This window comes from Heloderma suspectum, chromosome 4, assembly GCF_057233095.1.
Source record: "Heloderma suspectum isolate Gila_16-S chromosome 4, 16-S_ref, whole genome shotgun sequence".
NCBI classification, from domain to species: domain Eukaryota; kingdom Metazoa; phylum Chordata; class Lepidosauria; order Squamata; family Helodermatidae; genus Heloderma; species Heloderma suspectum.
The window spans coordinates 194,766,319-194,779,485 of record NC_139461.1 but is presented as its reverse complement, the minus strand read 5'-3'; the positions used below and the strand labels follow the sequence as shown (position 1 = coordinate 194,779,485).

General features: G+C 40.9%; 1 protein-coding gene across 3 annotated transcripts in view; it reads right to left on the bottom strand.

Moving 5' to 3' along the window:
• FNBP1L (formin binding protein 1 like) overlaps window positions 1-13,167 on the bottom strand; it is a 95,983-nt gene that overhangs the window by 11,472 nt on the left and 71,344 nt on the right. The window contains exons 10-11 of one of the 3 annotated variants that reach the window (XM_084851795.1): window positions 12,085-12,243; window positions 4,322-4,336 (exon numbers count right to left, since the gene is read on the bottom strand). The exons of the other annotated variants lie outside the window; for them this stretch is intronic. Coding sequence (XP_084707921.1) covers window positions 4,322-4,336; window positions 12,085-12,243 — 174 coding nt within the window. The remainder of the gene's footprint in view (window positions 1-4,321; window positions 4,337-12,084; window positions 12,244-13,167) is intronic. 3 annotated transcript variants of the gene reach the window in all.

Genomic DNA, 13,167 nt, shown 5'->3' with positions numbered 1-13,167 from the left:
AATCGGCACCAATGTTAACCGTAGTTAAATCCGTTGGGAATTGGTTAACCCAGGATTTGAAATGTCAGTTTAAAAATGAGTATCAGATCTCATGATAAGGGGAATCCTTATTAGGTTTAATCTCAGTTTCTCAGCAAAGTTACTATCTTTGCTGAGAAACTGTTTAACCATGATTATGGAGGAGGAGGTATTTGTGCCAGGGATGGGCTGCGAGGAATGAGCAGGCATTCCCAAGACTGGCTCGCAATTTGCTAGCTGCACTTAGCAGGGAGCTAGCATTATGTCTGCACCAGCCAAATACTCCATCTCACATTTTGTCCAGTTGTGGTTTACCTAATGCTCCCATTTTATACATGAACTTTAAATGGGCAAACCTGCCTAGATACAATAATGAGCATAAAGCACTTTACAAATTAAGCATACATTACAGATTCATTTATTCCCTGCCTGCGTAGAACTTTCATCCTGTTAACGGGCCTTCACAAACCCATTCGCCAGCTTGCCAGGGGCGAGGACTCTTGTTCAGTACAACGTGAAAGGCTCCTCCCCTGAACTCTCTCTCTCTCTCTCATATATCATGTCAAGCTTGGGAGCAGATAGCAGCAGCTTTGCCATCCACAAATCTCAGTCAAATATGAGGGACTCTCTTTTTCTCTGGGAGGGGAGTTCTCATCATGCTGAATTAGAGAAGGCTACCTGATACCTCCCCTTCTGCCCCATGTTCTCTGGCAGAGGAGAGAGGTCAGTGGTGACCCCAGTTCACAGCTGGTTAGTAAGCCAAGGCAAAATTTGACTCCTTGACTGTGAAACTTATACACATTTTATTTACCCCCATTTCTTGTTCAGTTCCAAACATGGGAGAACGGGTTATGGTAATAACCCAAATACGGAAAATTACTCTTAGAACGTCTTTGCTTCTTCTACACTGGAAAGCCAGGTACATTTAAAGCTAATTTAGGCTCTGCTAGGTTAAATCCATTTACCTAAAAAGGCAGGCTCTCGTGCATGGAGTAACTTGGAAATAACACAGTCTGCAATTCAAATAGATCCCTTTGTTAGGCAACACTAATTTGATAGACAACACTAATTTATCTGGTTTACACCATTTGTATGACATTGCAAAATCTTCAGTTTAAAGACTACTACAGCTTGTATCTCTGCAAGCAACCACATTCAAGGCAATTCATTCTGTCTCCTTGCTACAGGATGTATCAAAGGAGAAGGATGCATGCAGTTTATGGATCAGAAGTCACCCATCCCTTTGTCTCATTCAGTTCAGTATACATCTAAGAATTATATTTCATATTCACTAGAAACAGACCATCTACATTCCTTTGGCGTTCTCCAGCTAAAATTTGCCCAATAACAATGTAGCTTGAAATAACTATACATGTCTAAAAGAAATGTTTAGAAGCTAGAGTTTACCTGTTCAACCTCCTGATATTGCTTGTAATGACGTGAATACAAGAAGCTTCTACTATATGCAACACTGGTTGGCTGGGACAATAATTAGTAAGTTCTGAGCTATACACAAGCTTTTACAAAGGAAAGACTCACAGATCCACCTGCTTGAGCACATGTGATTTAATGATTTAATAAGTTAACTATAGCACCAACCCGTAATTACAGGCTAAACAGGAATGCAAAGGTCTCGGTGTGTTTATGGTTTGCCATCTGCTCAGGAAGCTGTTTCAAAGGACTGTAAAGAATAAAGCCTATTAAGTTCATCTTCTTCTAAAATCTCTAACTAATCTTCTTTTCAAATCAATAGTAACATCATAAGCATTCCTTAAAAACAGATTTTTCAGTTTGTTGAACTAGTGACAGGATGTTCTTACCAGGGCCAGCCCTCCCATGAAGCAGCGGGGCTGGGAGACATGGCAGAAGATAGTTTTTAAAGAGATCACTTTGTGGTTTCACTTGATTTTCTTTGTAACACAGGCCACACTCACCATATACAATCCAGCAAAAACCAGGGATGTCTTAGAATCATAGAATCAAAGGGTTGGAAGGGGCCTACAAGACCATCGAGTCCAACCCTCTGCTCAGTGCAGGAAGCCTGATTCCCAGGCAGTCTCCCATCCAAGTACAAACCACTGCTGATCCTACTTAGCTTCTGAGATCAGACGAGATCAGGCACATCCAGCCCTTTGCTCTAGGCTTATTTCCATGAAACTCACTGGAACTTAACCCCTTAACCATGCACTTCCATTCCATCGTACCTTTGCTGGACCCCACCCTATAATACTACCTTGAGAAAAAAAGTTTCAGGTGTGGACAGAAGGTAGATCTCCAGATGCTTTGGACTTCAGCTCCCAGAAGCCCCTGCCAGCATGACCAATGGTCAAGAATGCTGGGAACTGAACTCCAAAATATCTGGAGATCTACTTTCTGCCCACTCCTGCTGCCTCACTTGACATAAAATGTATCTGTCTTCAGCACAGTAGGCAACATTTGTCACCAGCTTCTTACTACAGCACAACTCTTTCATAGTAAATTATTTTCTATTGAACTCAACATAAAATATAGGTCTGCATGTAAATTTTCAGCTTCAGGATTAATATAGCCATTTTCTTTATTAATGCTCCATGCCTTCTTTATCAACTACAAAGCGAACAGGAGTATATTTCAAATCCTCCTCTTTTCTTCCCATTCCAAGTCTACCAGGCATGTCTACCAGCAACTGCACACTTTTTAAAATGGAAGAAACAGAGATGCCTCCAGATCAAACACTGCTGATTCACAAATGAGACTAACAAAGTTATGTGGCAATATGATAACTAAGGAATGTTAATTTTTAGAGAAACCAAGAAAGATTTGGTGCATCTTGACACTTGTGAATATTTCTCTTGTGATCATTACAAATTAAACTGAAAAGACAAACTTCGTTATTAGACTTCAATCTAACTTGCATAATAGCATTAACTGATTAGAATTATTTTAATTTATTTAAATACTGTTTTAAGATCAATTTTATTAATTGTAAATAGTGCTGATTGTCGCAAATAGAGAAGTTGCTTAATCTTAAATGCACTATCACCATAGGCTGAATGTTTTTAGACCAAGCCCTAATATTAGAAAATTCATTTTCTATGACTAGGTTCATGAAATTGATCTATTTTGCTTGTGTAAGACAGCATGTTAAGGAAAATTCTTCCCAATTCAAGAAGCAATCCTATGGCCCTAGGCAGTTCCTGAGGGGCCACAGGATAGTTTGGATTCCCGGGTCTGAGGTCGGAGGCAGTGCTCCGACTGCAGAGGGGGTAATCAGAGATCCAACCACCCTCTTCCACCCCTTTGCAGGTGGCGAGGAAAGAACTGCGCTGGCTGGTCTCCGAGGTTGGGAACATGACCTCAAAGAGGGGGCAAAGGTGGCATTTTGGTGGGTGGGGAGGGAAGGAGACTGGAGAGGCCAGGATACGAGTTATCCTGAGCCTCTGCCAGCCTTCTTCCCTCCCCCTCTGAAATGTCTTCACTAGATAGGCAAAAAAGCCCATTTAGCAAAAAATGCATGGCAGGAGGAAAGGGGAGGTGAAGATCGCCTCCATCGCTCCTCCTGCCCTGCACAGTATGACCACAAACCTCCTAGTTTGGGGGCTTACAATCATCAAGGGCATAAGCCATAGGCATGTGCCCTCAGTGTCTTTTGCCTTGTGAACAACTGGTAAAGATTTTCTAATGATATGTTAATGAAAGGAGTGGTGGGATATTAAATACCAGTAAACCCATTACTACTATTATCAGGAGCTAACAAATCATTTCTAAAATAGAAGAGCTGCAGTGCTGAAATAGAACATAGGAAGCTGCCTTGTACTGAGTCAAACCACTGGTCCATCTAGCCCAGTATTGTTGACACTGACTGGCAGCTGCTTTCCAGGGTCTCAGGCAGGAGTTTTTTCCTACCTTACTGGAGATCGAACCAGGGACCTTCTGCATGCAAAACATGTGTTCTGTCGCTGAGCTATGGCCCCTCCCTTTAAAAATAGCTCCAGGCATGCACAGGACTGGCTCACATACACTTTGTGTGTTAAATGGAGCTCAGGTGAAGCTCTTGACTGTGGAAATGTCCCTCTCATTTTATAGAGACAACATAGATTGAATCATCTACAAGAGATCTGAAATATAACCTGCACAAACTATCAGTCTATTTTGTTCACACCAAACACAAATGGATTATGAGACAACGAGTGACGAAGAAAAGTATTAAGTGATCTGAATATGTATCTCAACAACTGACTCAAAGCAACTATGAGATGGATAAGCTATTTTCATGCTGTAAATGTTACAAAGTACAGCAGGCAGATCAGCACACAGGCCTTACCGTCTTCACCGACCACTGACCAGTTCAGTTGAAAACAGAAAGAAACAGGAAATTATTTGCATGCTACCAACCATTATTTAGGAAGATTTCTAAATATAAAACATCCACTCCTTTTACAGCCTAATCCTGTGTATATTTACTTGAAAGTAATTCCCACTGAGTTCAGTGGTACTCAATACCAAGTGTACATGGTATTGCAAAATTAATTATTAAAACTTCTTAAAATTCTGAACATTTTAACGATCACCTGAAATACTGCAGCATGTAAGGCTTTGGCAGGTATTGATGGAGACTACAGGCAATCACAGTTCAACCCAAAGGACAACAGCCAATCAAATGAAAAGTGCAGTTTAATCTTGCTATTTTACAAATAATAGTTTAACACTGATTTCTACAGTGAAAAGAAATAAAGCGCACAGAAACACTACACAAAGCAGAAGCATTTGACAATGGTAATGGTCTTGTTTACTGTGAATAAAAACTACAGTAAGCTCCCATTTACCTATACCCAGAGAACAACATGGCAACATGTTCATGAAATTCCTAAATCCTGTCTGTCTTGAAACTGTCCAATCCCCATAGTTAGGCTTCAACTTTATGGGAAAGTGGCTGAAACTTTCTTTTTGGCCAACACAAGGTCACTCTGGTGGCTATGACTAATGTAGAAGGATGTTACGGCCAAATAAGTTCATGTGCTCAAAGGACACTTACCATCCTTGTTAAACTTTCCAAGTTTAACTGAGGAGTTAAAATGAATAGAGAAATAACATTGCAACTAAACAACTGTAAGACTTTTCTCCAACAACCAAAGTGAAAAATTGGCAAGCATTTTCTACTTAAAGAATGATGGGATATTCTAAATCAAAGTCTTTGTTATTAGAGACTGTTATAGAGTAATATTACTATTAGTATTATTCAGAGTTACTCAACTCATTTAACAATAAAAAGGGGAAGAAAAGCAGAAAGGCACATATACAGGCAGATCCTGGGATATCATTTCTAAAAAATCATTTATTTACAGTAAAGAAGGTGGGGATCTGCCCACACACAGGAGATCCCAGAATACCATTTCTTTAAATAAAAAAAGACAAAAAGGGCAGATGGCTTCAAATCTTATTTTGAAAGAAACCACTTTTGATGAAAAACACTGGGGGGAAAGTGTAAAAAGCCTATTGAGGTTCTTAATTAACGATCCTATATTAGGATGAGAGAATGAAAAATGCCAAAGAATTGCTTTACGGCAAAAAGACTTCACTTAAGAATTATTGGATTAAATTGATGCAAGCAAGTGTGAAAATAACATTGGACAATACTGAGTGATCAAATCTTAGGCCAAGATTCAACCAACTGAGATTCTTTCTGCAAATCCAAAGCAGAATTTGAATTTAGGCTTTTCAAAGAGTATCCCTTTACACTGCATGACAAGCAAATTTTAAGAACCATTTCAAAGGAAAATTATGATGGGGAAGAGTCAAAATTCCAATGCATAAACCTTTGGGTATACCTGAAGTAGCTTCTAGAGGATAAGAATAGCAGGCCAATCTGGAATTTGGTGTTCCATCAATTACATGCTTATTAGAGGGCATATAGACTTCTGCATTGGTGGATCTCATAATATGACATTATCACAGTGTTGTAGACCGACTACACTAAACACTGTAGGCAATGCACCAATACAAAACTTAAGAACTCAAAAGAAAGCATGACTGGGATTACCTTCTATTTTAACAATTATCTTTGAAATAATTGCTTGGCAAAATTAGCTAAAATGTCAGTCACCATGATATAGGAAGGCACATGGCTCACACTACAAGCACAGTCCTTTGGTAGCAACCTGCCATGTGGTATGGGGGACTGCTGATCAGTCAAATGAGTCAAAAGGGCTGCTGTTCGCACACAAGATCCTGCACACACTTAAAAGTGATTCTAGTCATCAGTATGATTTACAGTTCTACACCTTGTGCCAAATTCTGTGGCTCAGGGGAGAATTCAGACATTTGACCTGGTGATAAGCTTATGTGTGTAGTGAGGTCCTAGAAAAGCAACACCATGTGAATAACTGGGCAAATAAATATATGTGCAATGTGTCTGGTTTCTGCAGTTTTTCCCCCTCCCAAAAGCAGTAGAAGGATCATAGAAACCAAGCACACCATCCATCCATTTAGATATAACTTGGGTTACATACAACGCCATTCATGTGATGGGTGGATGTGAGAACTCTAAATTCCCAAACATAGCAGCTTACCACTGGGGCCGATGTCCAAACCAACACATGCAGTGGGGGTTTTTGTTTCACTGGCATACTGAACAATCACTGAAAGCTTCTAAGAGTAAACACTGAAACATTTTAAGGTAGTAATAAATAAGCAACAAAAAAGATTGATCCATCTAACATGTCTGGCTTCATGTGTTACATTGATTTCTACCTAATTACATCTGCTACATTTTTTCCTCTACTCTTTTGCATGAAATAAAACATGCGACACGCAGTGGTATTTATTATTACATTTGGAAGGGTGATGTCAACAGCAGATTAAATCCCCCTGAAGATTTCATTAGTTTTCATTTATTTTCTGTATGCCCAGCAACCACTGGATAGACTCCTGATGGCTGAAGCAGAGAGCAGTTTAAGGGTTTATGATGTTGTTCAAAGTCTTGAGTAATATTTTATGCAGGAAAAAAACAAATTGTCTGAAATATTCTGCTTCTCAGGATAGGTAAGCCATTTATCTGCCTAGTCCAAATGTTTAAAAAAGCCAGTCAAAATGCTGATGATATTAGAGAGTGCCAATTTCTGAAAATGTGAGGATATCCCCTCCTCTGTCTGGGGAAAGCTACAATACTGAGGGTTAACAGTAAATTAGCAGTGTGAAATGAAAGAAGCAGTGAACATATATGGCATGAACCACAGCTCTGCTGGGCGTCAAATGTGCAGAGCCTACTCATTCTCTTCTACAGCAAGGAATCCCTATTGTACCTGCAGAGCATTCCTGAGAACAAGGCTCTAGCCCTCACAAACATTGAGTTCTGTATGTGCACTGGAGCCATTGGATGAGGACAGCAGTCTATCTGCTTACATGACAAAGGAGGCAATCCTATGTATGTTTAGACAAAACTCCTCCAATCCCTAGCCATTAGGTGACTTTGGATGGCATCCAAAGTCACCTAATACAATTTTCATTAGAACTAACTGGTAGGGTTTTTAATAAGAGCTTTTAAAAGCTACTGAGCATGATCATGAGCCACCTATCACTAGTTTCTTTCACCATACCCCTGAACACCAGGGAATGGAGGTTTGGCATGAGAGTAACTAGAACACCAATTGTCTCCATTACTGTTTGTTTTTTCAAAGGAAAAAATCCCTTTCAAACAGTACTCATACCAAAATCTTTGACTGGGAATTCTGTGCAAGGAAGCATAAAATGAGAGAAGCTACCAAATATTAAAACTTGTGCATGGCACACGTGCATTACTGGACTCAGCTTGCTTTTTAAATCAAATAAAGGTGTGGCTGCCTCTTTCAGGGAATGTAAGATGACGGAATAATGTTGGAACAGGAGATCTCTGATAACAATGTCATTAAAGTTACAGTCTGATGATTGAACTCTAAAATAAATGTAATTTCAACCAGATCAACTCTTAAATATTTCCATGGCTAAACTATAAAGTAGGGATGGGCAACTTGTGGCCCTCCAGATGTTTTAGCCTTCAACTCCCATGATCCTTCCCCACTGGATATGCTGACTCACGCTGATGAGAATTATAGGCCAAAACATCTGGAGGTCACAAGTTGCCGACCCCTGCTACAAAGAATTCCCAGTCATTACCTTTTTTAATAAGAGGATATTGATAAATTCTCCCAAACATATCCAGCAAGATCAAAACTTAGGAGAAAGGACAAACAACTGCAACTTCTGCATTTCCTCTCAATGTCCTGAACATGGCTTGGGCTGTGTGCATTTGAATGTCTATAGATGTGCCATGCAAGCCTAAGATCAAATATTAGTTCAGAATCAGGTTAAATTTCCAGTCCTCATAGATTGTCTTAGAAATATTTTTCTCACTTCTAACTTCTTCCATTTCTTTCTTACTAAAAAACCCTACCTAAAATTGCTTTCTTCCTTATCATAAGATTGTTAAAACCTGAACTGCAGAAGCATAACAAATTATGCAAACTTTATATTTAGGCAATGAGCTCTAATTTTTGCAATGTATTCTGAATGCAGAATTCATGTTCCTGGGTGCAGAGTTAAACATCTTTTAGAACACAGAGAAAAGATCATGGTGCAGGTACAAAAGGGGACAGTTACCAAGTTGTGGTGCCCTAACCCAAGGTAGGCAAGTTAAAGAGAATGTAGAGCCAAAAAGAAGTAACCCACAACAATGAGAACTCCTCTAATCATTACCTGGCACTGCTTATGATATCGTTGGACTCTGATCTGCTTCTCTCTAGATCAACACGTCCAGCTGCATCTGGTATATAGTATTAGGCCGCATTTGGTTTGGTTTTCAATTTTAAATATAAATATTGTATTTAATATTTGTGTGTGCGTGTGCGCATGCTCGTGACAAATGCATCTCAGCTTCTGGTTATCAATGGCCCAACATTTTAATCTCATATATACAAGAAAATATATTTCAGAGATGTATGGGGGTAATGCTAATTCATTTATTATGACACAGTGAATGCTGCTAAGCAATCGCTTGATCCATAGAAAAAATTCCATTTGCAGTATATGCCATTATAAATTAGTAAGTGGACTTCCTTGATCTCTCAGTAAGTGGCATTAAGTAGTAAACCATAACTGATGGAACGCAGTTTTAATGATAAGAAAAAAGCCCTCCAGGAAGCAACAATAAATTAGCCATTAGAGTCAAAGAACACTGCATTTAAAAACATCAAAAATGAAGGAATAATGGATTAGATATATGTAAATATTCATATTGTATCAGTTAAGTTGGAGGCAGGTAAGGTTTTTTCTTCTGAAATTCTGTTTCCCAAAAATTGTCTTTAATTAATTAATTAATTAAACAACATTTGTATACTACTCCACATCCATACAGATCCAGTTATAGTCCAGTGCTATCTGTAATCCACAAGACTAAAAAGCTTGCTGTCAGAAACTGTTTTAACACACATGATAAATTAGAAATCTGAGTCATTCACAAACACTGCTTTAGAAATATGTACTCTGACAATGGGGTAACATCAGTGCATGTGCAGTCAGGGGAAGAGCAGAGCTTAAGTGCCCACTAGAGGGCACTAGTTATGCAGAGCTGAGCACATGGAGAGTAGGGATGTACAAAAGTCACTTCCCTTTTCACAGCTTGGATTCGCGGTGGGGGGGAGGCGCTCCGTCCCTCCCCCCGGAATCCTCCCTGGGCCGGCTCTGCATTGCTGCCGGCCAAGGCCGTCCGCAGCCGGAGTTCTGGCCACGGACGGGCTGCTGCGGATGCAAATGGCAGCCACCATAGAGGCTGCCATTTGCGTCCTGCAAAGCTGCCATGATAGGCTATGTAAGTATTTACGTAGCCTATCACGGCAAGGCCCCCCCCCAAAAAAAACAGCGTACGCAAATGGAGGCGGCTACGGTGGCCACCATTTGCATTCCCTATTTTTAGTCATTTTTAGCCTACATAAATATTTACGTAGGCTATTATAGCGGAAAAAAACAGAACGCAAATAGCATAGTGGGTGCCATTTGCGTTCCCCCCCCCCCCGTTTTAGCCTACGTAAATATTTACGTAGGCTATTACAGCGGGGGAAAACGGAACGCAAATAGCGCCATCTACGCTATTTGTGTTCCCCCTTTTTTTCGCCGTAATAGCCTACGTAAATATTTACGTAGGCTAAAACGGCTAAAAATAGGGAATGCAAATGGCGGCCACCATAGCCCCCCCCATTTGCGTACGCTGGTGTTTTTTTTTTGCTTGCCGTGATAGGCTACGTAAATACTTACGTAGCTTATCACGGCCTCTGCAGGGAAGCAAAAGGTGTCCCTGCGTTAGCCATGATAGGCTACATAAGTATTTACGTAGCCTATCATGGCTATGATGAAGAAGCAAATGGCGGCCGCAGGGCGGCCACCATTTGCAAGTCAGCGCAGACGGCAGCAGGTAAGTGCTCCGTTTCGCACGCCTTTTGTGGGTTGGGGGGGGCTTCGTTCTGCCACAGATTTCGGGGGGCTGAATGCACTGGCGTTCAGCCTCACCGAGATCCGTGGCGGAATTCTCTGACATCCCTAGGAGAAAGGGGAAAATAACCCCATGATTCTGACTCGTGGCTGAGCTTCACTTCACAGAGTATATAAAGTAGAAAATATTAGAGAAAGAGAGGCACTTCATAACATGGGGATTGTAGAACATCATCTCTCTCACTTGGATACATGCATTAGGAAGTTTGGAGGGAGACATTTCATCTATCACTTTGAGAGCCAGTATGGCATGAGTCACCCATGAGGGAAGGTTGCTTGGACACCACCGACAGAGAGACCAGCTGGGCTTGCCTTGCTGCTTTCTCTCTGGCTTATTGGGGGCTTTGTGCAGGAAGGGGTTCTGCCCTCTGCCTTGGTCTTCAGCTCTTGGATTCTCCTCAGTTACAACCTGGGGAAGAGGATGGGAGGGAGCAAGATGCTTATGACCAATGCCAGGGTGTTTGTGAAATCCCAGTAATGGTAGGGGAAATCCTGGCTGAATGTACACATAGCCTGCACAGGGGAGTGTGGGGGGTGCTGCCAATTCCAAGTCCTCTTCTTGAGAGAAAGAACACACACATGGCTGCTTAGAAGCCAGGCTCTGCCTCTGGGAGATGATTCACTCCTTGAGGCGAGGCGCTAAGATAACACCATCTCAGACTCACTTGGGGAGAAGGGATTGAGCAGCTGGGGAGAAGGGATTCTTAACCCAGTGGTGCCTCCCCCTTCTTCTCCTTGTGTCATCTTACTTTCACACACACACACACACACACACACACACACACACACCTACCTTAGAATGGAGATCACAATGAGAGCTCCCCCCCTAGAAATCAATATGGGAGTAGCTGGAGCAACCTGGCTCCAGGAGAAATAGTGGAAAACTTTGAATAAGCTCTATTAAACACAGTGGGACTTCCTTCTAAGTAAATATGCATAGGATTTGGTTAAATCACACAATATGTCTATCTGTGGAGGTGGTGGGGTGGGAAGAAATACATATGAAGGCCCCCATATGAGCATTAGGACCAGGGTCTAAAACTACATAGCTACACTACTGACAAGGACGGGGGGGGGGGGGAGAGTAAGACCCCACACATGCCACCCTGAGCTCCTTGGAGGAAGCATGGGATAAAAGTACAATAAGATAATAACAATACTTTCCCCACAATAATTTGGTACTCGTATCAGAAGTGCCTGAGGCAATGTACACACCTCTATTAGACAAATTAATAAACCAGGGGCTTCTCCTCCTCTAGATATGTCTCCTTGTCCCAAATACATTACGCATTAAGCACACTCATGGTTGTGAATCAGAAAACTATGAAAACATGCACCCAGCACCCTCTTTATAACTCTGTCTTCTCAGAGCCAAATATTTTGAACGTTATCATCACCGGTTGAGCTGAGGACAGCTATTACAGAGCAGGAAACTAAGCACCATGACCTCTGATAGGATCATTGTTAACAGAGAGCCTTATAATGAGGGTGGAGAGTACTAGAAAAGCCACACCACAAGCACACTGTTCATAGCGCCATCATGCACCTATAACCCATTGTAAAACTTACCCCTCTTTTGAGACTTCTGAAAGAAGGAATTCTGGGCTTCCCTGTTTTTATTTCATTCATGCAATAATGCACTTGTTCAATGGAGAATATGGGATACTGGGAACCATTAGAAGTACTGGACGTGTATAAACTAGTAGGGGTAAGGGGTGGGGACTGTGGCTGATACGGAAATAAAGAAAGGAACAGATAAGGCAAACATTCAAACTGATGTGAAAATTCTTTCTTTTCCTTTCAATTCAGAAACAGACCATGGGTTAGATCCAGAACTGCATGGAACTCTGCAAAGTGGATGTTCCCATGGGCACAGGGGTGGGGGGCAATTTTCACTGAATTCCCTACCCTCTGCAGTCACCTATGTCTCCCCAAATCTGCTTCAGAAGGTTAGAGGACCCTCCAGTACAGCATGGGGAGTGATAGTACAGGCTGCAGGGAGATATAGGCATAAATCACTGTCTCCCCGCCACCCACCAATGGGAGCATCCAGCTTGCAGGGAGCCTCCTCTGGATTCCATTCACAGAACACTGGGTCTGGATCCAACCGCATAACATTTATTTTTTCACCACAGTAATTACCAGCAGAAAACATATGCCATAATAAATTCGTCTTTAAGGTTCCATAAGACTCTTTGTTGTTTTTACCACCAGAATAATACAGAATAATAAGAATGTAAGAAAGAAAAAGGAGTATTTAATTATAATGTTAAATAATTAATAAATATATTTTCATATGAGTTTCAGTCCAACAACCAAGAACCACCCTGGTGCTATAATTAAAACATACTGCTGAAAGATAACAGACATAGCATGTTTTAAAAAATTAGTTTACATATACTAAGTTCGTTTTTCACTATTCAAAAACGCTAAAAACCCAACAATATTTTCCTCACAAAACCAACAGAACTGATTGACTGTTTTCATGTTAGAAATCCACATACCCTCAATGCTAGATTTCTTCAAAGTATATTGACTGAAAGGAGGACTGAAAGAATAGCATTCATAAGGTAACAGAGATACACCATACAACTGAAAAAATATTATTTTGTTCTTGTATCTAAAGCATGAAGGGGTTCTATACAAATTCCA